Source organism: Dermacentor variabilis, chromosome 4 (assembly GCF_050947875.1).
Source record: "Dermacentor variabilis isolate Ectoservices chromosome 4, ASM5094787v1, whole genome shotgun sequence".
NCBI lineage: Eukaryota > Metazoa > Arthropoda > Arachnida > Ixodida > Ixodidae > Dermacentor > Dermacentor variabilis.
Genome location: NC_134571.1, coordinates 72,815,061 through 72,842,617, shown reverse-complemented (window position 1 = coordinate 72,842,617; position 27,557 = coordinate 72,815,061). Strand labels below are relative to the sequence as shown.

The 27,557-nt window shown below is 48.3% G+C and overlaps 1 protein-coding gene across 1 annotated transcript; it reads right to left on the bottom strand.

Annotated features, from left to right (window-relative positions):
* On the bottom strand, nucleotides 1–27,182 carry LOC142577817 (putative glutamate receptor). The gene is made up of 8 exons (XM_075687261.1): nucleotides 27,123–27,182; nucleotides 21,659–21,762; nucleotides 12,782–12,872; nucleotides 9,470–9,631; nucleotides 8,170–8,308; nucleotides 6,827–7,044; nucleotides 5,452–5,738; nucleotides 1–1,335 (listed from the first exon to the last, which is right to left on the bottom strand). The coding sequence occupies exons 1-8, from the start codon at nucleotides 27,165–27,167 to the stop codon at nucleotides 996–998; spliced, it is 1,386 nt and encodes a 461-aa protein (XP_075543376.1). The 5' UTR covers nucleotides 27,168–27,182; the 3' UTR covers nucleotides 1–995.
* Nucleotides 27,183–27,557: the final 375 nt, after the last annotated feature.

Genomic DNA, 27,557 nt, shown 5'->3' with positions numbered 1-27,557 from the left:
ACAAGCAGCGGGTCCAGTGATATCTACATAACTGCTATGCAGAAAGCTTGCGTGCTAAGCAAAATATGTTACCGGCTGTGCAATCTACAACGGAAACTAAGAACATGGCGGCACCGAAGTAGCGTTTATGATTAGAACTTTCTGTTGTAAGGCAATGCTGCCGCTTCGGCAGACATTTACAGTTGGCAGAAGCACTGCACATACCTGAAGACGTCTGCGCACGCTCCTGCCTTGCGACGTCATCTGACGCTCCACACGGTGCGACTCACAGGCTCTGCGTGTGTAGCTTTAATAACTACTAACCGCTCTCCTCATATGGAATAGTAAGCGGAAAAGCCACACTCAGTGTGGTTGCCCACTAAGGTAAAGTTAACTTCTGGGGTTTTACGTGCCAGGACGGCATTCTGATCATGAGGCATGCCGTATATATTGGGGGAATCCGGATCGGTTTCGACCACCACAGTTTTTTTAACGTGCACTTAAAAATGGGTATGCAAGCGTTTTTGCATTTTGCCCCCATCGAACTGCGGCCGCCGCGGTCGAGATCAAACTCGCGGCCTTGAGCTCCGCAACGCAACACCATATACACTAAGCTATCGCGGCTGATGGCTTAACAGCGCAGCGTTCGTAATTACAGACGCTATTATTGAGCATCTGCGGAAGGGTCTAGCGAAAGTTGCCAAGAAACATGAAATTCTTTTTCCGAACGAGCTTTCAAAGTTTATGCACATTTTCTTCACCTCCATGTGATGTTCTCTACGCTCTACGAACTATACGTGGAACGGTGTACAAGTTGGGAGCATTTAATGGGCTGTGGAGCCACTACGTCTATAGGGCCCCCAGACTACTAAGAGTGGTGCAAGCCGCGAGCCTCTATAATGCGCTATACAGGTCCACAATCAGCTAACAACAGGTAATGTAGCGAGCGGCGTGCTCCAGCGGATGAAACTGGCGCGACCACAGCGCGCAGAGCGGGCTCGTCCGTCGTCGTCAAATTAGAGCAACCCGCGTCTCCACTGCGCGCGCCTTCTCGCCGGCAGGCTCGTGCGGCGTGCGGGCTGATCCCCGCCGAAGCTGCAGCAGCAGCATCGGCGACGGGCGGCGCAGCGGCGGTGGACGGCGACCTCCGCGACGAGCACGGGCAGCGAGGCGCAGGCGCCGGCCACGAGGAGCTGCAGCACGGCCGCCACGTCCTGCAGCTGCAGGGGCGACGCGGTGCTCATCGACTGCGCCGACTGCGACGAGCCACCGGCGCCGCCCGACGTGCGCTGGCTCCGCTCCACCAGCAGGTTCTTCCAGTGACTTGCCATGCCGGACTCGGCCACCCAACGGCTCCTGCTCGGAACGGTCGCTATTCTATTGATTGATCGACTGAAGGATTCATTCGTTCATTCATTCATTCATTGTCAGCCGACCGATCTCTGTGATTTCACGCTTGGCCATTCCCAGAGAGAGAGGTCGGGGGCATACCTCACCTTATAGAGAATGACTTAAGAAGAAAATGAAGGAGTTATTCATGCCTTGGCTGAAACAATTACCACTGGAAAAGCAGCATCTGCCGCCAGCATGAATTCCCTATAGAAAGTCACGTGGCAACGCTGTGTTTGGATAATTTGCGAGAAATGACTCGGCACTTGAACTGAGAAGTCTGAGGGCTTGTTTCAAGATTACGCGCCAGAAAGTCAGCTAATTTTCTACCCCCTCGTGAAAAACAAAGTTCACAATCAGCGTGCCTCTAGAAGCTTCGAAAGAGTACATTTATGCAGCAAGAGTATTCGCAGGGGCATCCACACCATGAGCATGAAATCCGTTGTGGAATAAAAAAAAAAGCATTTTTTTTTTGTGTGGTCTTGCAACAGCATAGACCAATTTACAGCGAAGCTGTTTCTTTAGAGCAGTTGCATTAAGGAATGAAGTTGCCTGTAATTAAACCGCGCACTTTAACCCATTGCTCGCAACATTGTCCGTTTACAACTTTGCCCGCATTTTCACCCGCAACATTGCATGCACATTATTCATGTAATGTTTACCCCCATTTTCACCATTTTTAATCTCGGCAGCTGTTATAGTTCGTCCAGGAGTGGGAGCTAAATTCTGTGCCGTAATTGCCTGCTTCACCTCCGCCCCGGGTCGGGCCGGTATTGCACTATCTTCGGGATCGGCCCACGTACGGGGCGTTTTTTTTTTTTTTTTTTTGCTTACGACACGAAAATATCCTTGGACGGTAGAGGTATACAGCTTCGCTGTAAAATGCGATCTACCGAAAAGACAAAGTTATTTGGAGCAGTTATTGGAAGTCTTCGTATGGTGTTCCAACCACATGAATCGCTTCGTGATTGTGACGCCGAGTTATATGGGCCTATAGTTGCGTGAGGGCTTTTGAATTCAGAGTACTGATGGCTAATGTTCTGAGTCTTGCGTGACTCATAGTCACGTAGAAATAATTTCTCTTTGCAATACGATTATTTAATGAATTGAAAGTTCTGTCGTGTTTGATTACAGGGACAACAGGTCTAATTATAGCCGTTGGAAATAATGAAAGCAACAATGCGATTAGCAAACATCAACTGCTATAAGTTGCTGGATGGTGATTTTGGGCAACGTAATACTCTTACGGTTATAGTATCTGGGGATGGGATGCTGGACAGTTTAAGGTTATCAACTAGTTTAAACATCCCTTCACTATTTACAATAAGAGGGGGCATTTGCAGATATTTAGGACTCCGCAACGTTAGGGCATGAGCGACAGGTTCATTAATAAAAATTAAGTAAAAATATAAATTCGTGACATCGTGCCGCAACTTGTCTGAGTGTGGTAAACCAATCAGTGTTGACTACGACTGAGCAACAATGAGCTCCAAATTTTTCGAGTTTATCACGAAGGATCCTCCACTTGTTCGACGTCCTGATGGAAGTATTTCAGCTAACTGGCATCTTGGCGCAATACTTTGAATAAATTTTCCTTTCTTGCGGTCTGTTAATTCGTTTGGCTTCCGAGAATATGCGCTACTTCTTGCTTTAGAAAATAAAGAAACTTGGAATTGAAAATGAAAATGCTTTAGGAATTAAAGTGGGCTTGCAGTAACCGGACTGCTTTTCTGTTAATCACACTTGAATATGCCTTTATTTGGAGTATTATGAATTGTTTCATTCTGAGTGGTTATTTAAACAGTGGATTCTTCATTATGCCGTTGTTGGCAGATGTTTCGCCCAGCAAATTATGAAACGCGCAGATACATATTTGACAAGCTAATAACTTTTGCATTGTCGTTTTCAAGAACAAGAAAGAAAACAGAATGAGGCTCGCAAACACGTTGGTCCTTGTTCTCTGCTGACGCTGGGAACCTATAAATGTACTCGCGTATAATATTACCTGTCGGAGACAACTCTTTAGAGACATCTCAACGCTGCCCTCAGACTTCTAAGCGACACCTTGTCTGTTAAGACCGCTTAATGTTCGGCATATGGCTATCATGCTTAAATTGTGCGTATTGGTTACGTCAAATGCAAAGGCGATTAGACTATACGACCCTTCGCGATAGCCCAGTCGCTACGGCGTTGGGATGCTGAGGTATACAATTTGCGGGTTGGATTTCAACCCCGGCAGCCGCATTTTGAAGGCGGAGAAATGCAATAACGCTTGTGGTGCTTAGACTTGGGTGCACATTCGAGTATCTGCAGGTCCGCGTTACGACGTACGGCGCGCCACATAATCAGATCGTGGTTTTGGCACGTAATACCCCCCTAGAAGTTAATCTTTAAATAATACACATGAAAGCACTACAGACACAAAGGTTAGTTTCATTCGCGTAGGGGTTCTTTCTCCGCCACACTCCTCGAATAGACTCTCCCGTTTTAGTGAAGCCAGCCTGCACGTTTCCACGCCCGAACAAACTGGTTCGACAGGGTGCATCGTTAACTTCCATCGGCACTGCGACTTTAAAGGGAGCGTACGCAGCGTCGACGAAGCACGGAGCGCCTGACGCCGAGAAGCGCGTGGCGCGGAGCAGACGGGGTAAATAAACGTCGTGTCGAGTTATCTAATCCTCGCGTTATCTCGCTCCGTGTAACACGCGTTACCGCACGCATTGTCGGCTGTCTGAATAAAGCCCGGGGGGGGGGGGGAGAAAAAGACAAAAAAAATGTGAAAGAAACCGGTTGTGAACGCGTGCGAGGCTCGGACCATCGCGAATATGTGTGCAGAGCCACTCGGCCGATACGCGCTCGGTGCGCACAGCGGCGTGAGAGTTCGTTCGACGAAAAAAAAAGAAAGAGAAAAAAAAATCAAGGCCACCCGCATCTCTCCCAGGTTTCGGAGCCACAAAGCTGTCGGCTCTGTTTGTTTCTTTTCCTTCGTTCGGCGTTTTTGCATATTGGTATGTGGGTACTTTACTTTAATGGTCCACGTTGTTCTCCAAAGATTTGTCGACGCGCAGTAAGCGTCTTTTCACGAGCCGGAAAAGAAAAAGGAAACAACCCGTGCACAACATTCTTGATCTAAGTCGCGATAAGGATGTATGGAGGACATTCTAGCCTGTAGCATCTTAGCTCCATTACACATTGTTTTTTTCTTTTCGAGATGTTTCTTTAACGGCGTTTCAGTTTTCCTCTTCAGAAACGTGCGAGGCAACGTTGACCCAAAACGTGTAGAAAACGCAGCAACCTGGTTTTCTTCCAATCCTTTTGCCCCCTACTAGGTTTACGCTGTGTCGAGAGCATGCGAAACGCTTTCCTCGCTAACCTAATTTGTGCGTTGTTTGGAATGCTAGCAGGAGTGCCAGAAGAGCAGGATTATATCGCAATGGTTTCCAGTCGAGGTAGGCGACAGCGAGAATTACGTTGTAGAGTTTCGTGTTGATGGCACCGGTATACTCTCTCATGTTTGCCTGACACCAAAGCGCAGTTGTGATTATTGCCGCTCCGTGTTTGCCATTTGTTGTAACCAGCGTCCTGATTCGTATTAAGGACTTTCCCCCAGTTGGTTCGTCTGGCACCTCGAACTTGTGCAGCTTGCTGTTATTTATGCTGGGTTGCGGGGGTTGGCGCACTTCAGTACAATGTGCAGCTACCGAAGTGTGAGTGAATTCGATCCTAATCGCTTTTGCTTATAATCACCTTTATATAAATAATGACGCGTGACATGTCCTTACATCAACAAACACGCGCACGTACCAAACAAAATGAAATAAACAAATTCTAACGCAAATCAGGGATTCCTATTTAAGTTAGTCCAACCTGTATCAACAGTACAGTTGTGTTTTGACGACAGTGCGCAGCAGGCTCTTCTTTTTCCTTTCTTTTTGTTTTGTTTCTAGGGTGAACCCTCAAGTCGTCACGATGATGATGATGATAATGATGATGAACACGACTGTACGCTCGAGAACGTAACTTTCAAGGGCGTGTTCTTAAGTGTGCGGTTCACAAGACCAGATGGACGCGTCGCGTTCACACCTGACGTGCAGTGCCCTAGCGATGGCAGGGTCGACGTTCCTGTTGAGCCACATGCACATGGACGGGTACAGGACGGCCTCCTTGGCCAGGTAGAACTCGCCGCGGGGTAGCCCCTGGTAGAAGCGGCCCACCCAGTAGTGGAAGAGCAGCGTGTCCAGGAAGATGACCTTGCGGCCCTCCAACACGTCGTCGAACATGGACTTGACGAAGATGTCGCGTCCCGAAAGCACGGTACGCCGCTGCAGCGCGCGCCGCCACACCAGCTGGTGGTCGCGCCTGGTGGACACCTGCGACAGCGCACCTCTTGTTTGTGAATTTGTTTGTTGTGAAGCGGCCCGAGCTACCGTGAGCCATTGCTATGAGTGAGGAGTGTCACCGCATACGCAGAATGAAAGAAAGAAAGAGAAAGGAAGAGAGAGAAATAAAGAGAAAAAGAAAAAGAAAGAAACAAAAAGAGAAATAGAGAAAGAGGGAACGATAGAAAGAGAGAAAGAACAATAGAGAGAAAAAGAATGAACGATAGAAAGAGAACCTCCGTCTCACTTCTTGGTGACTGTCATCTGAAACGACGACGGTCGTTATTGTCTCTAACTCTGCTTTGTTAAATTCTGTATATCCTCCTCTATATATTACTCACAGCCTAATGAAGGCCCTGATCATGAGAAGGAAATTTGCAGAATAATAAAAATGGTCGGATCACATATGGTGGACATTAACAAATCATCACCGGCAGCTAACCGCTATCTTTGAAAAGTGTGCTGTCACTGCATTCTCCCGTTACTAACATATGGCGTAGAAACATGGAGGTTAACAAAGAAGCCTGAGAAGAAGTTTAAGGACCGTGCAACAATAGACGGGGAAAAAAAGCTTATGTGTAACGTTAACAGACAGGAATACACAGGTGTGGATTACTACAGAACAAACTGGAGTAGTTGATATTTTAGTTGACATTAAGAGGAAGAAATGAAGCTATAGCCAGGCCATGTAATGCGTAGAGCAGGTCATCAGCGGTTTATTGTAGTTGCAGAATGGGTGCCAAGGGAACGTAAGCGCAGTCGAGGACGCCAGAGAAGTAGGTGGAGTGACGTAATCAGGAAATTTTCAGGCACAACTTGGAATCAGCTAGCACTAGGTACGTAGATTGCAGATCGCTGGGAGGGGCCTTCGTTTAATTTCCCTAACCGCTTCCAATTGCAATACTTACCTTCGATATGCATAATTCGTTTTTGTCCTACTCTTCACCGTGACGTTATCTCCACGCAATTTTCCGCGTTTCGTTACTCTACCTAACGCGCTCAGCTGCAAAGCGCTAGCTTTGATCAAGCGAAATGACCGGGCGCCAAACGGCGAGCCGACACCGACGAGCCCATCGCACCCTGAATATCTCGTCGAATGTGCTGCCCCTTATGACGACGGGAGTGACGCCTCGGTGGTCGACGATGTCCTGGAGGGTGTCGATGCGGGGCAGCTCCTCCTGGACGGTCATGCTGGCCTTCATGTGACCCGTGAAGGTATTCATCAGCACGATCAGCATCATCCACCAGAAGGCCAGCACGGTGCGCACGTGCGGGTCCTCGTGCGACCGTGGAGACGCTGCGCACAGGCGAAACAAGAATAAAGTCTGTCAGAATAAAGTCTATCATTACTAATGCATGCGTCCCCTTCCGACAAAGTTCAGCCTACGCCAACTAGTCTAGTGGCCTTGCTGATTTTACTTTACAGCGAACATGTTATTGCGACTAGAAGCCCCGAAAAAGGTTACGTGCGTGTTTTCACGATGTCCGGCGAGAATGAGACAGTTCACGGAATTTATAATTGCAGGAGATAGGGAGAACTTAATAAGGGAGGTTGCGCAAAAAAAAATTCTGAAGTGTGTGGGTTATTGAGGGGCTAACTAAAAATTTATAAAGTCTCGCTCTCTTGTTGTTGTTGTTTTTTGGCAGTTTAGAGGGGTTATATATGAAATGCTTAGGGACCTATCCTGCTGCCCTGAGAGAATCGAAGGTTGTAGCAATGCTATGTTTGAAGAGAATGCGGGGCATGTTATGAACATGTGTCAAAGGTTGCAAGTATGTCGGTTAAGTACAGCTTTTGTGGAAATTTAGAGAAGAGTTTCAGAGCTTCTACAGAGCCTTACAAGAGTATTGTACGAATCACGCAGGACTTTGCCTAGTGTTCTGATAGAATATAACGTGCCACAAAGTTTGCATTCTAAATTACTAGAGGGCATCCTGTGAATGATGTGTGGGCAAAGTTTCAAAAGCGTTAGTTAATTACAGCCCTTACGAAAAAAAATTTAAACAAGCACTTGAAAGCGTGATGCGGCCATTATCAGCTATGTTTTCAAGTACCCTAAGATAACTATAGTTTTCCATTTTCATGTTTTATATGAGAAACGTAGTAACCTTTCCTCGACGTCATCAGGGAATTAATCACGGAACCTTGTTTACATTTCTCAAAAATAAGGGGAACGTAATGGGTAATGTGTAGGAGAACTACAAATGGTGCGGCTGGTTATTTAGTTTTTTCGGTAAATTAAATTACGTATTCAAGCGCTCTGGAGCAGTATGTTAGACAAACTAGCCATAGGTTCTCGCTTAAGGAATTAACGTTTTTGCAAGGCACCAATTAATGTGCCCTTTAAAGTAGGGTGACATAAGCAATTTCCTCGTTTCATTTTTTTTAATAGTGCTTTAGTCTCTCGCTCTTTCTTGTTACCTTCGATGAGCAAGTTTCCCAGAAGCTCAAATACGTTGCGGTAAAACAAGGCGCTGAACTTCTTCAGAGTTTTTCGTCGCTCGTACAGAGAGAGCCCCACGCTCAAGAAGAGCAGGATTCCAGCTATGATGAGCCATATCTGAAATAGAGCAGTAGAGCTATTTAACGTATGCTCGCCTACAAGAAACGGGATGAGAAATGAACCTGAGCAGATCAAGTAAGAAATCAAATAATAAAAGAAAAAAAAATGAAGTGCCAGTTTAGGTAGTATATTCTGCAGATGTATCCGTTATACGTATTCACGCAGTTCAAATATTTTTTTACAACACTAGTTTCCATAGTTACAATTAGATGAGTAAAATCGCCATCGGGCCTTGGCGCAATGGAAATACCTTCCATCATACATAAGGTCCGTGAATCTTCTGTAGGTGAATCGGTGAGTTATTCAGCAACACATCGAGCGAACAAAATAAGGACATGGAGTTGAATTTTGAGGCAACAATTATAATTTTTCCTTAGTTATTTTATTCGTTCTCTTCATTTCTTATTTTGTGTCATACCCCATTTCGAGCAATCCATCATAAGTCTCGCTAAACACGAAAGCTTTTGATCAATACGGAACAGCCGTGGTTCAGTTTATATCAGGATGAGAAAGGCCAATTCTCGCGTTTACACTTGCCCATCGTGTTCTAACGTTAATTGCTTTTCTTTGTTTGTTCTATGCGTGAATTTGTTTCTGTCACAGTTTCTCTTCAACTTGCGCTCTTCGAAATTGGAAAATACCTTCATTTGCTGCGTACAACATAGAATTAGCGCAACCCGCAATCAAAGAACGTATGTATGTGTATTTTCATGAATTTTTCCACTTAATATGTCTTGTGGCAAAATTTCTCTATTCCTGACATTGGTTCAAGCATGACAGCATCAGTTAAATGTACCATACTGTGAGTCAGTGGTCCAGTCGGGAAAAAAAGTCTCATGAAAATAAAGCTGCTGCGAAGAAGCTGAACTTTTTCACAGCCTGAAGCTGGGGTGTTTATATAACAAAGACTGGGAGAACGAGAATAGGTTACGTGTCTCGATATTGGACAAGGCGGCCAGCTTATGAAATTGAGCCTCAGTTAATGCGCTGCACCTGTGGTTTGCAAGCTTTTCTGCCCTGTAGTACGCGACTTCGAAAATGAATTCAGGTATTTATGACAGGGGCCCTCTTTCGGAGCAATTTGCTAGAGCTTCAATCAATAAAAATGTTTCCAAGTAGCGCGACATGCGAATCGATCGAAACTGGGTGATCTGTCACCTGCGTGTCGAACCCTCCGATGTGGCCGGCCACGTTCGAGACGTGGCTGATGAGTCTGCCAGCCACGTGGCAGGCGACCGTGTCAAAATAGTTGGGCAAAGCGTGGCCAACAGTGAACCTTTCCTCGGTCGGCGTCGCAGGGCCGATGGCAAGGTCAGCCTCCTAGTAAAAAAAGAAGAGGGAAAGAAAGAAAATAGAAGAAAAACACGTTGAGATTAGTAATAGCAATGCATGTTTTCACAATGCACAGAAATAGCAATCCATGTTTTCGGGTGTGCTTTTTGGTGAACAAACACCATTGGCCGCCTAACATTCCCCTGTAATGGAGAATGCAGTCATCATCGGCGCTCACTGTACTGCGCAACTATCATATGCCATCCTCGGAATTGAAAGGGTACAGATTTGATTCTGACTCGCGTACCTTTTATGTACCTATTTTGTCGCGTCGTGGTTGCGGTCGTCGTCGTCGTCGTCGTCGTCGTCGTCGTCGTCGTAGTCGTCGTCGTCGTTGTTGTTGTTGTTGTTGTTGGTGTTGTTGTTATTATTGTTGTTGTTGTTGTTGTTGTTTTTGTTGTTGTTGTTGTTGTTGTTGTTGTTGTTGTTGTTGTTGTTGTTGTTGTTGTTGTTGTTGTTGTTGTTGTTGTTGTTGTTGTTGTTGTTGTTGTTGTTGTTGTTGTTGTTGTTGTTGTTGTTGTTGTTGTTGTTGTTGTTGTTGTTGTTGTTGTTGTTGTTGTTGTTGTTGTTGATTATGACACAAGTTTATCTTCGCCTCGGTAGCGTTCATGGTTGCACATAGACAAACACATGCTAGCGCGTATTGAATACCAGAGTGCTGGCAATATGCAGAATATCGAACTGACAAACGAAGGGTACCATCAAGCTGGTTTCTCCACACAAACACTCTTCATGCGGCGAAGCCTACATTAACGAACGAAAGGGCCTTGCATTTACGCATGTGTTAGAGCTAGTTTTCGGGGAGCGTCACTAGTCATAAAGACGATACTGCGTGTGATATGACGAGGCAGGAAGGCATTTCGCGCAAGGACAAATCGATGTCAATGTTATCAAACCAGCCTCATCCACTCGCTCACGATTTGGTCGACCCAATGCATACTTTGCAAAACCCACAAGATATCCCTGTGCCACAACTAACTGAATCGGCGTCACGTCAAGGGTCATACTAGTGACACAAGATACAAGCACAGCTGCGCTTTCTAACGCACGAATTCCTCCCGGTAGATACCCGCACCGCTCCAGAAAAACGTACGCAAACTCACCAGCGCCGTCTAGGTGTAGATCGTAAACCAGTATGTTGCATGTACATTTGACGACCAAACGCTAATTTTTTCTGGCTAGAGATAGCCAGTGTTGTCCCATTATTCCCAGACGCCAAGGCATACTTCACTCGCCCTAGCCGTCGAAAGCAATAGTGTTAACGATGCAGAAGACAGAACACAAGAATATTTGTGTATTTGTGATATGTCGCCGATTCCTCGGTGCGCTGTAATGAACTCCAGCAGGTCGTACCTAATTCGTAGTTCTTCATTATAACTTGAGGTTATAGCGTGAAAGAGCACGCAGGACGACATAGGAGACGAAAACACAGCGCCGCGTCTCCGTCTCCTTTGCCGTCTTGCGTGCCCTTCTGCGCTACAACCTAAAGTCATGCACTACCATCTATAGCCCATCAGTCTGTTCCGTTCACTATAGATCCTTTCCTAGCGCAGGCGCGCTTTGGGGTATTAAAATGAATAAGCAAATTCTGTCCTCTTTAACACACTTCAAACAGCGAAACTCATCTGGCGATGCAGTCTCCATCGAAAACAGAAAGGGACGAGACATTCTTGTTCTATGCCTTTGAGCGCACACGACGGGAATAGGATGCACTTCCCGCGGCAATTTTCTATGCGAATGGTCAAGCCAATATGCACCAGGAGACCTTGCTTTAAGCTATTCAGTACTCTTTGCTAAGGAACAAATTGAACTGTGCCCTCTAATTAGGCCCAGTGGTTATTTAGTTCTATTCGATGACATTCGCATCACCCGCGACATATTACTAGTCGCTTATCTGTCGCCTCGTTTATCTGTTTATTTACAGATAAACAAGACGCCACTCGATATTGCAAGAAGTGGCAAAAATAGTTGATCCGAAACAAAGTAGGTGTAAGACCACTGTTTCATTTTGTCCATATACGCATAAATTCAAGCGCGTGTTAGCATATCATTTACTCAGTCTAAAAGAATTGTAAGATAGCGGAGCGCGCCATCTTTCTGGAGAGCCGCAATCATGTAAGCAAAGATTATGAGCCAGGTATAAGTACCGTATCGATGCAATAGCCGGGAGAGAGAGAGAGAGAGAAGCCTTAGGTGAACGTGTATAAACAGCAGCTGGGTCGCGTCATGTGGAACAGAAGTACTGTAAGGCGGCTGGAGAGTACAGTTGTGGTTTGTACTCAGCCACTCACCACTGGAAGCCACTCCCCGGACAGTAAATTGACGCTGTTGGGACCGGCGGTCCGAAGATGCGCGAACTTCACGCAACGTGGAGCAGTAAAGAACGTGGGGCTGGGCCTAACATCGAGCACGTTTTTGAACGCTCGTTTATATTTACATTTTGTACAAGAACGATTAAGAAAAGAAATTCAAGCTGCCGTATCCTCGTCACCAAGCATCCATCCGTCTCACCTTTTAACCCCTACTTCGTCATGGTCCCGTCACCTCCCATCCATCCGGCGTCAGGAGATGGATGACATCATCCCCCGCTAACCCGGAGGCAACCCTTTTCCTCTGAGGAGCTGGTTGTTGGCTTGGCCCAAAACACACGCATATCACTCGGCTTAAACAGGGGAAGAGTAAAGGTCAGTGACCCCGTCTCCAACACGGACGTGGCAGTTAGGGCCCGAGGTTATGTGAAGGAATGCCTCCTTGCAAGTTACCCAAAACCGTCCTCGCGGTGTCCAACTATTTGGAATCATCACACTTGGCGAAGGCTCTAACGAGGGCGATGGCTCTAACGAGGGCGTTGGCTCGTTCACCATTTTCGCGTTCTCTGTGAGCCAATGGTTTCACGGGGTAAGCGCCCGATTACAACAATGCCTTGCGCGTATGCCGTCGCGCGAGACGAGTAAAATTAAGAACTAGAAAAAATAGGACGCTAAAAGACTGATGAACAACACAAGCGCTTGAGTTGTTCACTCTTGTCCGTGTCTTTTCTTGCGCTATCTTTATTATGTTCCGTGAAACAACTATTCCGGAAGCAAGCCTTAAAGGTTGAGCAAATGCGGTTAGAAAGAGAAACGGCCAGCCCCTCACGTTTCGGTAGACCATTCCCAGCTGGCCGGCCCAGACGCCCTGCGCGTTGCGACCTGCCCACACCGTGTCTGGGGGAATCCGAGGGATTATCCTGCGTACAGTCGCGCATGCGCGAAGTCACAGTTATGAAAAGGGCGCAGCTTTTTGTTCGTTGGGTACGAGTGATTTGAATAGGTCAGCCAGGCCATATCGAATTTCATGGTGCACCTTTTTAGCGGTAGTGCCAATCCACATGCGGGAAGGGTTGGTGGCACAGGCAATAGACAAGGAAGTTCTGCAGACAATCAGTGAAATCCCTCCTCTAATCTCCTATTTAAGCGACCATTCAGTGGTGCTGCCGGTCGTTCTTATCCCCTGTTGCGTTTCGCCTGCGACACGTGGTTTTGCCGGCGCGACGGCGGCGGGGCGGCGGACATTTTGGCCCGATCGTCGTCACCGCAACACTCATCGCCAGGTGTTTCCAGGCGCGTCTGCGGCGATGCGACCGCCTAGGGATTTCGTTCCAGTCATTGTGCCCGAAACAGGCGAGGCCAAAGCAGGGATCTCCTTCCAGTTATTGGGCCCGAAACAGGCGATGCCAAAGCAGGGATCTCGTTCCAGTCATTGTGCCCGAAACAGGCGATGCCAAAGCAGGGACCATCTTCTCGTTACAGTCATTGTGTCCGACCGGCAGCGCCACGACAGTGTGCTGCGCAGCGCCACGACAGTATGCTGCGCAGCGCCACGACAGTGTGCTGCGCAGCGCCACGACCAGGTGCTACGAGATCGTGCGCAGCGCCACGACATGGTGCTACGGCATCGCTACGACAGTGTGCGTCACCATTAGCCCATTGTACATTCACGTGCTCGTCTTTTGAGGGGTTCCTTCTTGCCCTCAACTGCGAGAGTATAAAAACAGCTGCCCCCGGACGCCAGAGGAGGGCTCCGATTTCTTCCGTTGAGTGAAGTGCTCTCCCGTCTCTCTACTTCGGTCAAACCTGACCGCCAACTCTTTGCGATGTTAAAATAAACAAGTTGTTTCGTTGTTACCTGTCGACTCATGCTTTGCCGGGACCTTCGGATGCTTGCAGCTGTACCCCAGGCCGCCAGGCCAACGCTACCCTTGGGGCTTGCGACCCAGGTACAACCACGGGCGTCAGCGCCGAGTTCCCAACAGATCGTACCAGCAGTCGGATCAAAACATCTGGTTGCCAGCGGTGAGATCGCCTACGACTTCAAACAACGGTCTGCCAGCGGCGAGATCGCGACAACGGAGGCCAGCAGCGAAGAGATGCAGTTGACTGTATGCTGAGCAGCTCAACGACGATCCGGGAGCAGTGCAACGAGCCCTGTGTGACGACTGGTTGCCTGCAGCGGAACGACTGCGCGGAATTCCTGCCTGCGAGGTTTGGTGAGTGCGGGACTTTCTTCTACTGAGCTTTGCCAGGCTTTTTGTTAGTGTCAGAAACAGAGCTGGTAATTGTGGTTGTCGTTGCTGCCGGGTTAGTTTGCGGCAAGACAATAGTAAGCAGTAGAGAAAGCAGCATTCAGAGCAGCCATGGATTTGAAGTCGTTGCGCAAACCGAAATTGTTGGAGCTTGCAAGAGAGTTGGGTCTGGATGTCTCGGACAAACTCAGAAAACCTGAACTGCTAAAGGCTATTCTTGAGTTAGAGGCTGAGGATGACGAGCTGTCGGAATGCCTTGAGACTATTGAGGAGAGGTCAAAAAGACAGGAGCGCGAACTTAAAGAGCAGAAAGAAAAAGAAGAGCGCGAACACGCTTTGGAAATGAAGCGTCTCGAGGTAGAGATGGAACGCGCTCGTAATGGAAGTCAGGCACACGGTGCAGGAGAACGCGTATTGTTCAAAATGACTGACCTGATGCGGCCGTTTAAGCTTGGAGAGGACATTGGTTTGTTCCTGGTTAACTTTGAGCGAACGTGCGAGAAGCAGGGGTTCTCTCGGGAAACGTGGCCACAGCGCTTGCTCACTTTGTTACCCGGCGAGGCGGCCGACGTAGTCGCTCGCTTGGATAGAGAGGAAGCAGAGGATTTCGACAAAGTAAAATCGAGTCTGCTAAAAAAGTACCGGCTGTCTGCGGAAGCGTTCCGTCGGAAGTTTCGGGAAAATGAGAAAGGCAAAAGTGAGTCATATACAGAGTTTGCGTATAGGCTTATGTCGAACATGCAGGAGTGGCTCAAAGAAGAGAAAGCGTTTGGTGACCACGATAAAGTTCTGCAGTGTTTCGGGCTAGAACAGTTTTATAGTCGGTTACCGGAGAACGTGCGATACTGGGTCTTGGATAGGCCAGACGTGAGTACGGTGGCTAGAGCCGCTGAGCTAGCCGAGGAGTTTGTGACGCGTCGAGCTCGCGGAGCTAAGGACGGTCAAAAGGGTGAATTTGGCTCCAAGTCTGAGAGGCCAAGGTTCACGCCCATGAGATTTAAGGGGGACACGCGTAGTGCGGATGCGAGCGAAAGCAGTCCGACCAGACGTAAAGAGACGGCGGCAGCCAAACGCAGAAAGCGGTTCGAGATGAGGCGAGCGGGCGTTTGTTATACGTGCCAGAAGCCGGGTCACTTTTCGGCGCAGTGTCCGGAAACAACACCAAAAGTTGTGTTTTTTTCAATAGGCAGCACTGACGAGAACATGAAGCTTCTCGAGCCTTACATGCGAGACCTCCTCGTGAACGGGAAAGAGTGCCGAGTGCTTCGCGATTCCGCAGCTACGATGGATGTAGTTCACCCGTCTTACGTAGAACCCCATATGTTCACGGGCGAGTGCGCATGGATCAAGCAAGCCGTGGAAGCCAATAGCGTGTGTCTGCCAGTAGCAAAAGTGCTTATTGAAGGACCTTTCGGAGCGCTTGAGACAGAGGCGGCAGTGTCATCTATGCTGCCACCCCAGTACCCGTACCTATTTTCAAACAGGTCCGATCACCTCCTGCGCGAGAAGGGGCTTTTGTTTGGTGAAGCTAGTGTTCAGGCCTTAACCAGATCGAAGGTTCGGGAGCTCGCTGCAAAGGCGGTAGTTGCGGGGCCGACGTTATCAAACAACGAAAAAGGGTCAGAGGCGCAGCAAGCTGATATTCAGAGCACGCCCGAACAGAATAGAATTGAGTCTGTAGCGTTGAAGGCGCCAGATACTGGAGAGGAAAATCCCGACGCGGGAAAGTTAGAAGAGCTATCTACTGATTTGCTCATCGCGCCTACGTCAGACGGACTTGATAGGTTGCTAAAAGTCAGCCGGACGGCTTTGATAGCCGAGCAAAAAAAGGATGGCAGCCTGGAAAACGTGCGCTGCAATGTCAAAGAAGGTATCGCCAGGAAAACTGCGCGTTTTGTGGAAAGAGGTGGAGTCCTGTACCGGAAGTATCTAGACCGCCGAGGAGTGGAGTTCGATCAGCTGGTCGTGCCTCAATGCTATCGTCAGGATCTGTTGCGCTTGTCACATGGGGGTTCGTGGTCCGGACACCTAGGAGTTAAGAAAACTAAGGACCGTCTCTTGCAAGAGTACTATTGGCCAGGGTGTTTTCGGGACGCAGACCATTTCGTGAGGACATGTGACACTTGTCAGCGGGTGGGCAAACCAGGGGACAAATCGAGGGCGCCGTTGAAATTGGTACCTATCATTACGGAGCCTTTTAGACGGCTCGTTATTGATACAGTGGGACCTCTGCCGGTAACAGCCACGGGGTACAGACACATTTTGACTGTGATCTGCCCAGCGACAAAGTTCCCTGAAGCAGTGCCGCTTAAAGAACTCAGCTCAGTTGAGATAGTTAATGCACTACTGTCCATATTTGCGCGAGTTGGTTTTCCTGCAGAAATTCAATCAGATCAGGGCACAGTGTTTACTAGCGCTTTGACGACAACTTTTCTCGAAAGGTGTGGGGTAAAGCTGCTACACAGCTCAGTGTACCACCCACAGTCGAATTCCGTTGAGAAGCTCCACTCCGTCATGAAGCGCGTGTTGAGAGCCTTGTGTTTTGAACATCAAACTGACTGGGAGCTGTGTCTGCCTGGGGTGATGTTTGCTTTAAGGACCGCGCCGCATGCGGCTACGGGGTTTTCGCCAGCTGAACTGGTGTACGGTCGCTCGCTTCGATCTCCGCTTCGCATGCTTCGAGAATCATGGGAAGGTAGGGGCGACGACCCAGTCGTGGTGGAGTACGTGCTTAAGCTCCTCGAACGCTTAAGAAGGGCACAGGAGTTGTCAGGTGAAGCAATGACGAAGGCCCAGCAGAGGGCCAAGGTTTATTATGATCGGACAGCCAGGGCCCGTCGTTTTGAGGTTGGCGATGAGGTCATGATATTGCGCACATCGCTAAACAACAAACTAGACGTGCAGTGGGAGGGCCCAGCGCGAATTGTTCAGAAACTGTCGGACGTTAACTACGTGGTAAGTCTGCCAGGAAAGCGGAAAGCACAGCAAGTTTACCACTGTAATCTGCTCAAACCTTATAGACAAAGGGAAGCAGTGGTGTGCATGATGGTAAACGTTCCTGAAGAGCTTCCGGTCGAGCTTCCAGGACTAGGCTCAGTGACGAACAGGGAAGACACCGGTCAAGTCATTAGTGACCTTATCAGTAAAGCACCGCTGTCGCCCGAGCAGAAAACCGAACTACACCAGCTATTACAAGAGTTTCAAGGTCTGTTCTCTGAGAGGCCTGGTAGGACTTCTGTACTTACTCATGATATAGAACTTACCTCCACAGAGCCAGTACGATCCAAGGCGTATCGGGTGTCACCCCGCCAGAGCGATATTATGGAGGCTGAGGTAAAGAAAATGCTACAGCTCGGTGTTATTGAGGCAGGTGAGAGTGATTATACCTCCCCTTTGATTTTAGTTGAGGTACCGGGCAAGGAACCTCGTCCTTGCGTCGACTACCGCAGGCTTAATTCCATCACTAAGGATCAAATTTATCCGATCCCTAACATCGAGGAGCGCCTTGAGAAAGTTAGTAGCGCTCAGTTTATTTCCACCCTAGATCTTGTCAGGGGTTATTGGCAGGTTCCACTTACAGAAGAGGCTAGTAGGTATGCGGCGTTCATTTCACCAATGGGAACATTCCGTCCTAAAGTGTTGAGTTTTGGTTTGAAGAACGCGCCATACTGTTTTTCAAGTCTCATGGATAAAGTGTTGCGGGGACAGCAAGAATTCGCTTTACCGTATCTAGACGACGTAGCGATATTCTCCGCATCCTGGTCTGAGCATATGACACACTTGCGGGCAGTGCTAACCCGCCTGCGCGAAGCAGGCTTGACAGTAAAGGCTCCTAAGTGCCAGTTAGCACAGGCCGAGGTTGTCTACCTCGGTCACGTGATTGGTCAGGGTCGTCGCCGCCCCTCTGAAATAAAAGTGGCCGCTGTGCGAGACTTTCCGCAACCGCGCACAAAGACCGATATTCGGTCGTTCTTAGGTGTCGCCGGCTACTATCAGAGGTACATCCCTAGGTACTCTGATATCGCGGCTCCCCTGACGGATGCTCTAAGAAAGACAGAGCCTCAAACAGTCGTCTGGGACGAGACAAAGGAAAGAGCTTTTAGCGCCCTAAAGAGTGCCCTAACAAGCCAGCCTGTGCTACGATCGCCAGACTATACAAAAGGGTTCATTGTTCAGTGCGATGCTAGTGAGCGAGGCATGGGCGTTGTACTGTGCCAACGGGAAAATGGAGAAGTAGAACACCCCGTCCTGTATGCTAGTCGTAAGCTGACCAGTCGTGAGCAGGCGTATAGCGCCACCGAGAAAGAGTGTGCATGTCTCGTGTGGGCCGTTCAGAAATTGTCATGCTATCTAGCCGGCTCGAGGTTTATCATTGAGACAGATCACTGCCCTCTCCAATGGCTGCAGACCATCTCTCCCAAAAATGGCCGCCTCCTGCGCTGGAGCCTCGCTTTACAACAATATTCCTTTGAGGTGCGTTACAAAAAGGGGAGTCTCAACGGTAACGCCGATGGCTTAAGTCGAAGCCCCTAACGTAGGAATCAGCCTCAAAATTGTTTGTTACTGATGTTTTTCTTCCTGAGGCAGGATTTTTTTTTAACATATTGCTTTTGTTTAGTGTTTCAAAGTGATGATATGCTTTCTAGTGCAATTTTTCAATTTGTGGACGCGTTCTGAGTGATGCTAGACTACTGTAAGGAACTAGGCAGTGGTATAAAAAGGGGAAAGAGCCTGGCAGGGCTTAGTGAGGGTTGTGCCGTGCTTGCTGACTGAGCGGTTGAGTTTTCCGCGTAGTTCTAACGCTTGCCGGGAACGAGAACAAAAATGTGAACTCTCCCGAAGTCACTTTGCAGTGTCCCGTGCGAACCTGAACGAGAGAACGAGGCCTTCTCTGTGCGCTACGCTCAAGAAACGTCAAGGGACGCCCGACTTCGGTTATGAGCATCATCGAGCGACATCCCTCCGGACAGCGGATGCAGTCCCCTGTCCATCGGGATCTCCTTTCCCCGGCGGGGCGGTCTGTTGCGTTTCGCCTGCGACACGTGGTTTTGCCGGCGCGACGGCGGCGGGGCGGCGGACATTTTGGCCCGATCGTCGTCACCGCAACACTCATCGCCAGGTGTTTCCAGGCGCGTCTGCGGCGATGCGACCGCCTAGGGATTTCGTTCCAGTCATTGTGCCCGAAACAGGCGAGGCCAAAGCAGGGATCTCCTTCCAGTTATTGGGCCCGAAACAGGCGATGCCAAAGCAGGGATCTCGTTCCAGTCATTGTGCCCGAAACAGGCGATGCCAAAGCAGGGACCATCTTCTCGTTACAGTCATTGTGTCCGACCGGCAGCGCCACGACAGTGTGCTGCGCAGCGCCACGACAGTATGCTGCGCAGCGCCACGACAGTGTGCTGCGCAGCGCCACGACCAGGTGCTACGAGATCGTGCGCAGCGCCACGACATGGTGCTACGGCATCGCTACGACAGTGTGCGTCACCATTAGCCCATTGTACATTCACGTGCTCGTCTTTTGAGGGGTTCCTTCTTGCCCTCAACTGCGAGAGTATAAAAACAGCTGCCCCGGACGCCAAAAGAGAGGGCTCCGATTTCTTCTGTTGAGTAAAGTGCTCTCCCGTCTCTCTACTTCGGTCAAACCTGACCGCCAACTCTTTGCAATGTTAAAATAAACAAGTTGTTTCGTTGTTACCAGTCGACTCATGCTTTGCCGGGACCTTCGGATGCTTGCAGCTGTACCCCAGGCCGCCAGGCCAACGCTACCCTTGGGGCTTGCGACCCAGGTACAACCACGGGCGTCAGCGCCGAGTTCCCAACAGATCGTACCAGCAGTCGGATCAAAACACCCCACACTTGGCGATTTGGCTGTTGGCTCGTGTGGTGCGCGTGGCCGATACGTTATGCCGCTGTTGTGCCCAAGGTGTTAACTCGCCTAATTAAGAGAGACTATCTATAAAAAAATTGCTATTGGTCGGCCTATAAGCAGTTTATATACTTTTAGCCTTATACTTTATATCGATTGTCGTCTATAAACAAGAACGAAATTTCATTTTTCAGGAAAGGCAAAGTGGTCGTCCTGAACTGGCCGGCGCGTCCCAGCCTGCTCGCCACCGCAGAGTATACACGTCTTCTACAGACTGGTCTATGAACAGACTATACAGCCGACAGATTTATGGCCTAACAATTTTTATCAACTCTTGTTTGTAGACTATATGAGCCGAGGGATGTGATAACGGCGGCAAGGGCCTGATGTGATTAAATAAGCCACTTCTTATTGCTCTGCATTTCTGGCGCACGGTAACCTGTTAATATGAGCTACAATTATCATTTGCTTTACCGAAGTCAAATAGGTTTCGTTTCCCAGCTTTTACGGCGCGCATTTTGACTCTCGCAGTGTTTTCCAGCATGGTGAACACAAATTTAGGCACCCAACTGTTCTGATGATAGAAAGGCTATGTTGTGCCCTCGCTAACAAGTGTGCGAGTATGTCCCCGTTAAAATTACTGCTAAAGCTTAGGTAAGCGGGAGTGCACGTAGGCTCGATCCGCGCATTCTTATGTGATTGCAGCGTGTTGTGCAGTAAGCATCACACCCGTGTCATATTTTGAAAGCAGGGTGGCAGCTACCAAGGTTAATGCGTGCTGTCACGATTAGTCTACGAGTAGTATTTTTCCGTCAATGTCTTTGAACATACTCAGTTAAAACATCGGTTCTCAATCATGATAGCCATTTCTACAGGCTATCTGCATTCCGTGTAAAGCCAGTGTGATTTGTGGTAGCAGTTACGGCTGTTGCTCTGTTATCACGCGTATTAGCTCGCTCTTTCGCAGGTAACAGAGCAGTGAAAATTCCGCGTATTATCACTACAAAACGCAACGTTATAGTTAATCACTGCCTATCCGATATGTTATAATATTTGCTACTGCCTACTTCCCCACCGTGCCAAAAAATGTTCGATTGTACTTGTTCTGGCCTCTGCCAAAGAAGCGCCAGCCGCTACCTTAGCCTCAACAACACCGTGCATGAATCGTGAAGCATGACTACGCCGGGTTGCGGACTTTCCGGTATTGTTTTTTTTTTCACTGTAACAACGAAACACTGCTATTCTTGAGTATACAGCACAACACCGGCTCTATGTCCTGTTCCCTCCTCTTCGTTGCATTTATACCTACCCTCTATTTCTCGTAATATATTTAATATCTGGGTCATATTTAGTTGTTTCTTTATTTTACAGCCAGGAGCACCAGTGCGCATAAAACCTACAATGTTCGCATGCGTGCATAGATACATACGTGGGCAATTTATTCTTTAATCTTACTTTTCATGTTTTAGTAAGCTAAACGCTACAGCAAAATCATATCTTTTATGGCTGCTCTCAGTCTACAAAAAAACAAGACAACAAGAAAGCAAAGACATATAATGCGCCAGTGTACTCAATGTTACCCAACTCAAAGCCCATGGACTGCTGCAGAAGCGAGAGCATGTAGCCAGCCAGTCCGTCGAAAGTGACCGCTCCGTTCTCCTCCACTTTGACTCTCGCGAACGGGTACATCTGCACGAGAAAAGGGCAAGCCACAGTTGCCGTGACTCTCCTTCCGCACAGCTGCCCTTCCAAGACGCCGCTGCGGCCCACTGTAATAAGCCATCCAAAATATATAAAATCGCATGGTGAGAACAATGCTCGTTCAGCGACGCAGTAAGAACTTTATTTCAGTTGATCTTTTCAATCTGTTTGTAAACTGATTCTTTTTCATAAGAATGTCATACCGAGGATGTTTTTTTTTTTTTACAGGGAAGCTGTATATGGGGAGGGCCCCCCCCCCTCCCCATATATCCCGGAAAATTTTGTGCGCCCGTGCGTGTACACCGTCGTGTCGACGAAGAAACATTTTCGTCTCCAGAGCTAGTGTAGAGTCCAGTCTTGTAGCGATTAGCTTAAGTGTAATAACCTATAACGGATTGCTTATTGTTCATACTAGTGTGCTCATCGCAATTGTCAAGTCGAGTGATTGCTCTCCCATTGTTCTCGGCGCGGCGCTTGTTCGCCGCCGTTATAGCAACCATGTCCGTGCAAAGGCCGTAATAAACGCACATGTATATATCATACAATGTGTGTTCGTCTATACAGTGACGTTAGTGTCACCTAGCGACCTTATCGACAGTTCTCCACGGGGCGGACGCATACGGTGCGCACGGAATAGGAGCAACGTATCCTTCTAGAACGACAACGGGAGCGGCAGCGAGAATGGGTGCGAGGCGCCGGGAAGCCGCTAAGGTGGATCGCGCGTCCGTCGATGAGCCTGTCCCGTCGTGTGTGCCGACCGATGAAGACTCGCAGCGTGCCAGTCAGTCGTCCTTCTTCACAGAGTGGAAGGGCCGATGATTTTTTTTCAAAAAATTCCATAGGGCGCTTGAACACCAATACAACGCACCACCCAGGTGGTTATGCCATTGCCGCTCACTTCTCCTGGCTCCTCCTTTGCGATGTCAGTTGCTGCTCAATAGCTCGATTTTCACGACGAATTTTTCTACGCCACCACTGCTGCTAAAGCGTTCCGATAGTAGCAGTATCGGACTAAAGAGAAACCATATGGTGAGATACATGTTGTATTTGTGGCTTGGAAAACACGCTTAGCCCTATAAATTAAAAGACGAGGACTTGAGAATAAATATATTATACCGTGGAAGTAGGACTGAGCAGGATCACTCTCGAAATTAGACCTGAAATTCGGTGGGAAAATCCACAACGGTATTGTCCTCGGTATTTCCCTCAGTCTATAACGTTGAACCCAAGTCCAGCGGGAAATTTCCACCGAGGATTTCTGTTACAACAGCGCCGACAGGATTGCTGCTCATGCGCTCTGAACATGATGAAATCGATCTAACGGAGGGGTGGTTCCGATACCAAAAAACGTTGTTGCTACAAAAACATCATCGCGATGAGCTTGACGCCATGTTATAGAGTAGATGACAGGGCTAAGGAGATAGCTCGACTAACTTTAAGGTAACCTTTCCGCGCATAAGGTATGCGACAGAAAGCCCGTACAGCGTCATTGAAATTACCCCCTGACAGATGTGATCGAAACTCGGGACGCTCACAGGTTTAGAAGCATTTACGTTAGTAACTTCTTGATTTTCTTTTGTTCTTTTTTCGGCACAGTGAAGCTGTTAAGGATTACTTTCCCCATTATCGTGTCCGCGTATAGCAAAAAAATTCCGAAGATAGTACAATGCCGGACCGACCGGCGACGGAGGTGACGCAGGCGTTAAACACTCCCCAGCCGATCCAAAAGATAGTGCAATGCCGGGCCGACCCGCGGTGGAGGTGCAGTTCGCCATCAAGGGGCCCACATATACAGCTTCACTGGCCATCCTTCTTAACAGATAGGAAGGGCACTGAGTTTTCTTGCTTTTAGACTCACGCTCAGAAAGGTCGACTTCCGCGTTTATGATTGCTTCCCTGTCTTCGTGCGCTCGCTTCTTTCCGTTGTCTTCAAAAACATTACTGCGATAGCAGTTAAACGGGCGCTCGAGGCGCATTCACGCCATCGCCGTTGGCACCAGCGCGGTCCGCGCGCGTAGGGTTACGAGGCTTCCAGAAACATGCAGTGCGTTTGGCTGCAAAAGCGACGAAGGCAAGAGGACGCACCGTCCTACTATGTCCAAACTGCTCTATACCGGAGCCAGAGCCGCGTTCGGCTTCCGCTGCTGGCAGTAGCCTTGAATTAGCCTTCCTTCTGAGGAGTTGTGTGCGTACCACACTTTTGTGCATAAACGCTGCTCTGAGCGGAATTGATAGTAAGCGTCACGAACTGTTCACTGGGTGCTGACAAACGCCGACGGTTTTCCGTCCGCATCATCTCGAGCATCTCGAGATTTAGCTGCGACGTCGGTGTGACGGCGTTGCCGACGTTCCTGATCGCGCCAGCGTTGTGAGACGCCTGGTTTCGGTCACGACGCTGTTCCTGCAGCAGCCGCAGTTTTTCTCGCATGGTGAGGCTTATAGCGCACGAAAGGACGAGGACATAGCAAGCCGTGGTAAGCACAGCGCCTGTGTGGCTGACTATATAAAAGTGTGCCTCGTGCGTGCGTCATTGCACACGTCACGTCGCAGCCATCTAGCTGACTAAACGTGTGCCGCCTTAGTGCATGCGTCATTGGGCACGTGACGGCGCAGTCAAAGGGGAGGAGGTGGCGCCACGTCATGAGTGTACAAAATGAGCGCGTTCATGACGTTCCGAGGTATACAAACGGTATAATGTTTTCGCATTCCCGCTCGTAAGCAGTCGCAAGTGCCTCTGTCAAATTTTACTTTATTGCGATAGCAATTATATGACCATTCCAAGCGAATTTTCGCCTCCTGCGTCGGCATCGCCGTGCGGCTCCGCATATATTTAGGCATATACATGTCATATGCGTATGCATGGCGTATATGCGGGTAATATTGCACCACTATTCAATCGCTGAAGTTGCTCACACCAGTTCTTACGTTATTAATTAAAGTGTTCGTCGGAATTTTGAGAATGGCAGCCCACAAACAAATGCCGTGAAACATAACATTCACTGCGCGCACCTTTTATCTTAAATCTTCTCAGCCTACTAAATAATTAATGTGCAAAGTAATATCAGTGCTCAAACCAGAAAGTGATGTAATTTTACTGGCGCGACTCTTCGGGAGACATAGTGGTGCCCGCACGATGTCATTACGGGCCCTACACGGCGTGAAGCGTGCCATAAATTTTGGCGCATCCGCCAAAAGCATCCGCTGTCGCGTTCGCGTAAGGGCACCATCCAAGAAGTTCCATCCCAACGCTAAACCTTGCCATAGCAGTCGGTGCTTCGTCTTTCCAGTGAAACTGCCATTTTTTTAAGACCTCGTTGTTTATTAGCTACTTCAGGCGCCAAATAAGTACGGACATTGCCAATTTAGTTTCGGGACATTTTTTTTGTATACTCAGTATCGTAAAAAACATACTGCTGCGGAATGAATTAAGAATTTTCAATTCTTCGAGTTACGTCAAGCTCACAGAATGTTTTCTCCGGGGGAAGACTCTTTGCAGGAGCGTTGGATATTAAAGTCTCAACAATTCCATGTCCAGCATACTGAATAGAATTAACCTATACAACAAAAATATGCGTGACGCAAAACATTCTCAAAAACAACGAAAGAAGTCAGCCCGCTACCTGGCGTCATATTGACAACGAGAAACAACAGCCAGCCGTCTTCCAACTCGTTTTACTGAAACACTTTACAGATATAATTCTAGCTTGCAGAACACGTCCAATCACAAGTGTCTCAAGACGCACGCGACACAGTCTAAATACAATTATCTTCAACGGTGCTTTTGCTTTTGATGCGCTAACTTCGCGTGCACACTTGTGCACACGGCACCTTAAGGGGTTTGAACGCCGTGTGAGAAGCTCGAATGCCACGCTAAGGCTTGCTATCGCTTTCAATGCTTCGCCTTCAGGCGAAACCGCAATTTTTGTTGTCGCGGTATTTCAGTGTTGTTTTGAGTATTCCTTCAGAGGCGCCTAAGGAAAGGGTCTCATGTGTTAGTGCAATCATGTGTCATGTCACACTTCTTTCTCAACAAATCACCGGAGGGACGGCCGTAAATTCCTACGCGCTGTTTCCGCTTCTACGTGTGGCGCAAAAATGATGCTAACGCTACTGCAAGGAGGCTACAGGTTGACCTCAGTTCGCAGAAGCATCTTCCTTCATCTGCGTCTGACAAGTGCCGAGCACATGTTAAGGCAGAGTCATTCATCTTCCTTTTCTGATACGGCAGCTAGCGGCAGTGCTCAAGTCGGCGTCACCTAGCATCACCGTAACTACGGTGAAACGAAGCGCAGATCGCAAATAGTTCAAGGGCGTGACGGTGCAGAAAATTCTCAATTCACTTCAGCTCAGTCCGATTCAGTTAACAGCTGACACGTGAACGTAAATGCGTACACACAAACTTCAAGTTTGTAAACAAGAAACCTATGATGTCGCAGCGCGCGCGCACATGAGCATATTACGAAAATTTATTGGCAATTTCTGGTCGAGCCACTTCAATTCGTGGCCGCCGTAACCGGTGGCTTAGTAGGCTTTGTTTGTTTCTTGGCAGGTTCGCGGTAGGCAGCGGTAGGTGGCTACTACCTGTATGTCGTCATGGCCTGGATAAGGCTTACACTTTTTTGCGTCGTGGCCACGGAGATGCAAAAGCGAGTTCGCTACATGTAATACAGAGGACTCCCATGCTGCCTATTTTACGCTGTATTTGTTATTTTTTACCCGGTGATTACATCGTGTAAACAACTATTCCAGCTTTCGGCTTCAACGAAGATGCATGTGCTGCTCCCTTTTTACTTTTAGTAAAGCAAAGAAGGGGGCTATTTGGGGAACGTTCATAATTATATTGCGCTTAGTTTTACACTGACGATATTGAGTGAAGGACAGGGCATGGACGTGCGTAGCGCAAGCTACCAAGTGATTAATACTGTTAAGGAACGCGCTTATATTATCGAAGCTGAGGTCGAGTTTGCCAGGGCGAACGGGTGCAAGTGAACGCTGTATGCCTTGCCCGAACTATGATCACATGTCGTCACCTTGTCATATCTTTTTATATCCCCCCCCGCGCCATATCTCCTTGTATATAAGCGCGTTCTTTAACAGTATTAAACAGTTGGTAGTTTGCGCTACGTACATCCACGTCCTCTCCTTCACTTAACATCGTCAGTGTAAAACTAAGCGCAATATAACCATGATCCCTTGATTCCCCAAGTCTTGACAGTTTCACACGGCGGGAAAGTCGCGAGCAAAGCATTTCGTTTCTTTCTTTTTGTTACACCTATCAATTATCGAAACTAAGTAGTATGCTTGAAAGAGAAGCGAAAAAAAATTTTTTGATGAGTAGCTTTACTCACGGTGAGCCCCGTCACTCTGAGTGAAACGTTCGTGTAACGGGCCATGCTTTCACTCGAACAGCCAGCCTTGTTTTGTGGTCGGTCTAGTTCACGAGCCGTTCGGAGCTACATACATCGACTTGTTCCTTCATTGTGTTACTCCTACATTTTCTACATTTTCTCCTGCGTTTTTAACATCTTTGAACACCCTAAAGTCCCGAAACGTACAGTTGAATTAGCCGCAAGTAACGTCACTATCTCTGTCGACCTGTGAGCACGCAAATGTTTCCAACGAACGAGCGGTAGATAACTGCCGCTGTAGCTCATGGTCCATTAGTTCACGACGAAGCATCGTTAAACGGTCTGATAGCGCAGTTATCGGGTTCCCTGAACAACTGCGGCTGTGAGCGCCCTTCGTGGGCGTCAATCTAGCAATTCAATTTTCTTTCTACTTGT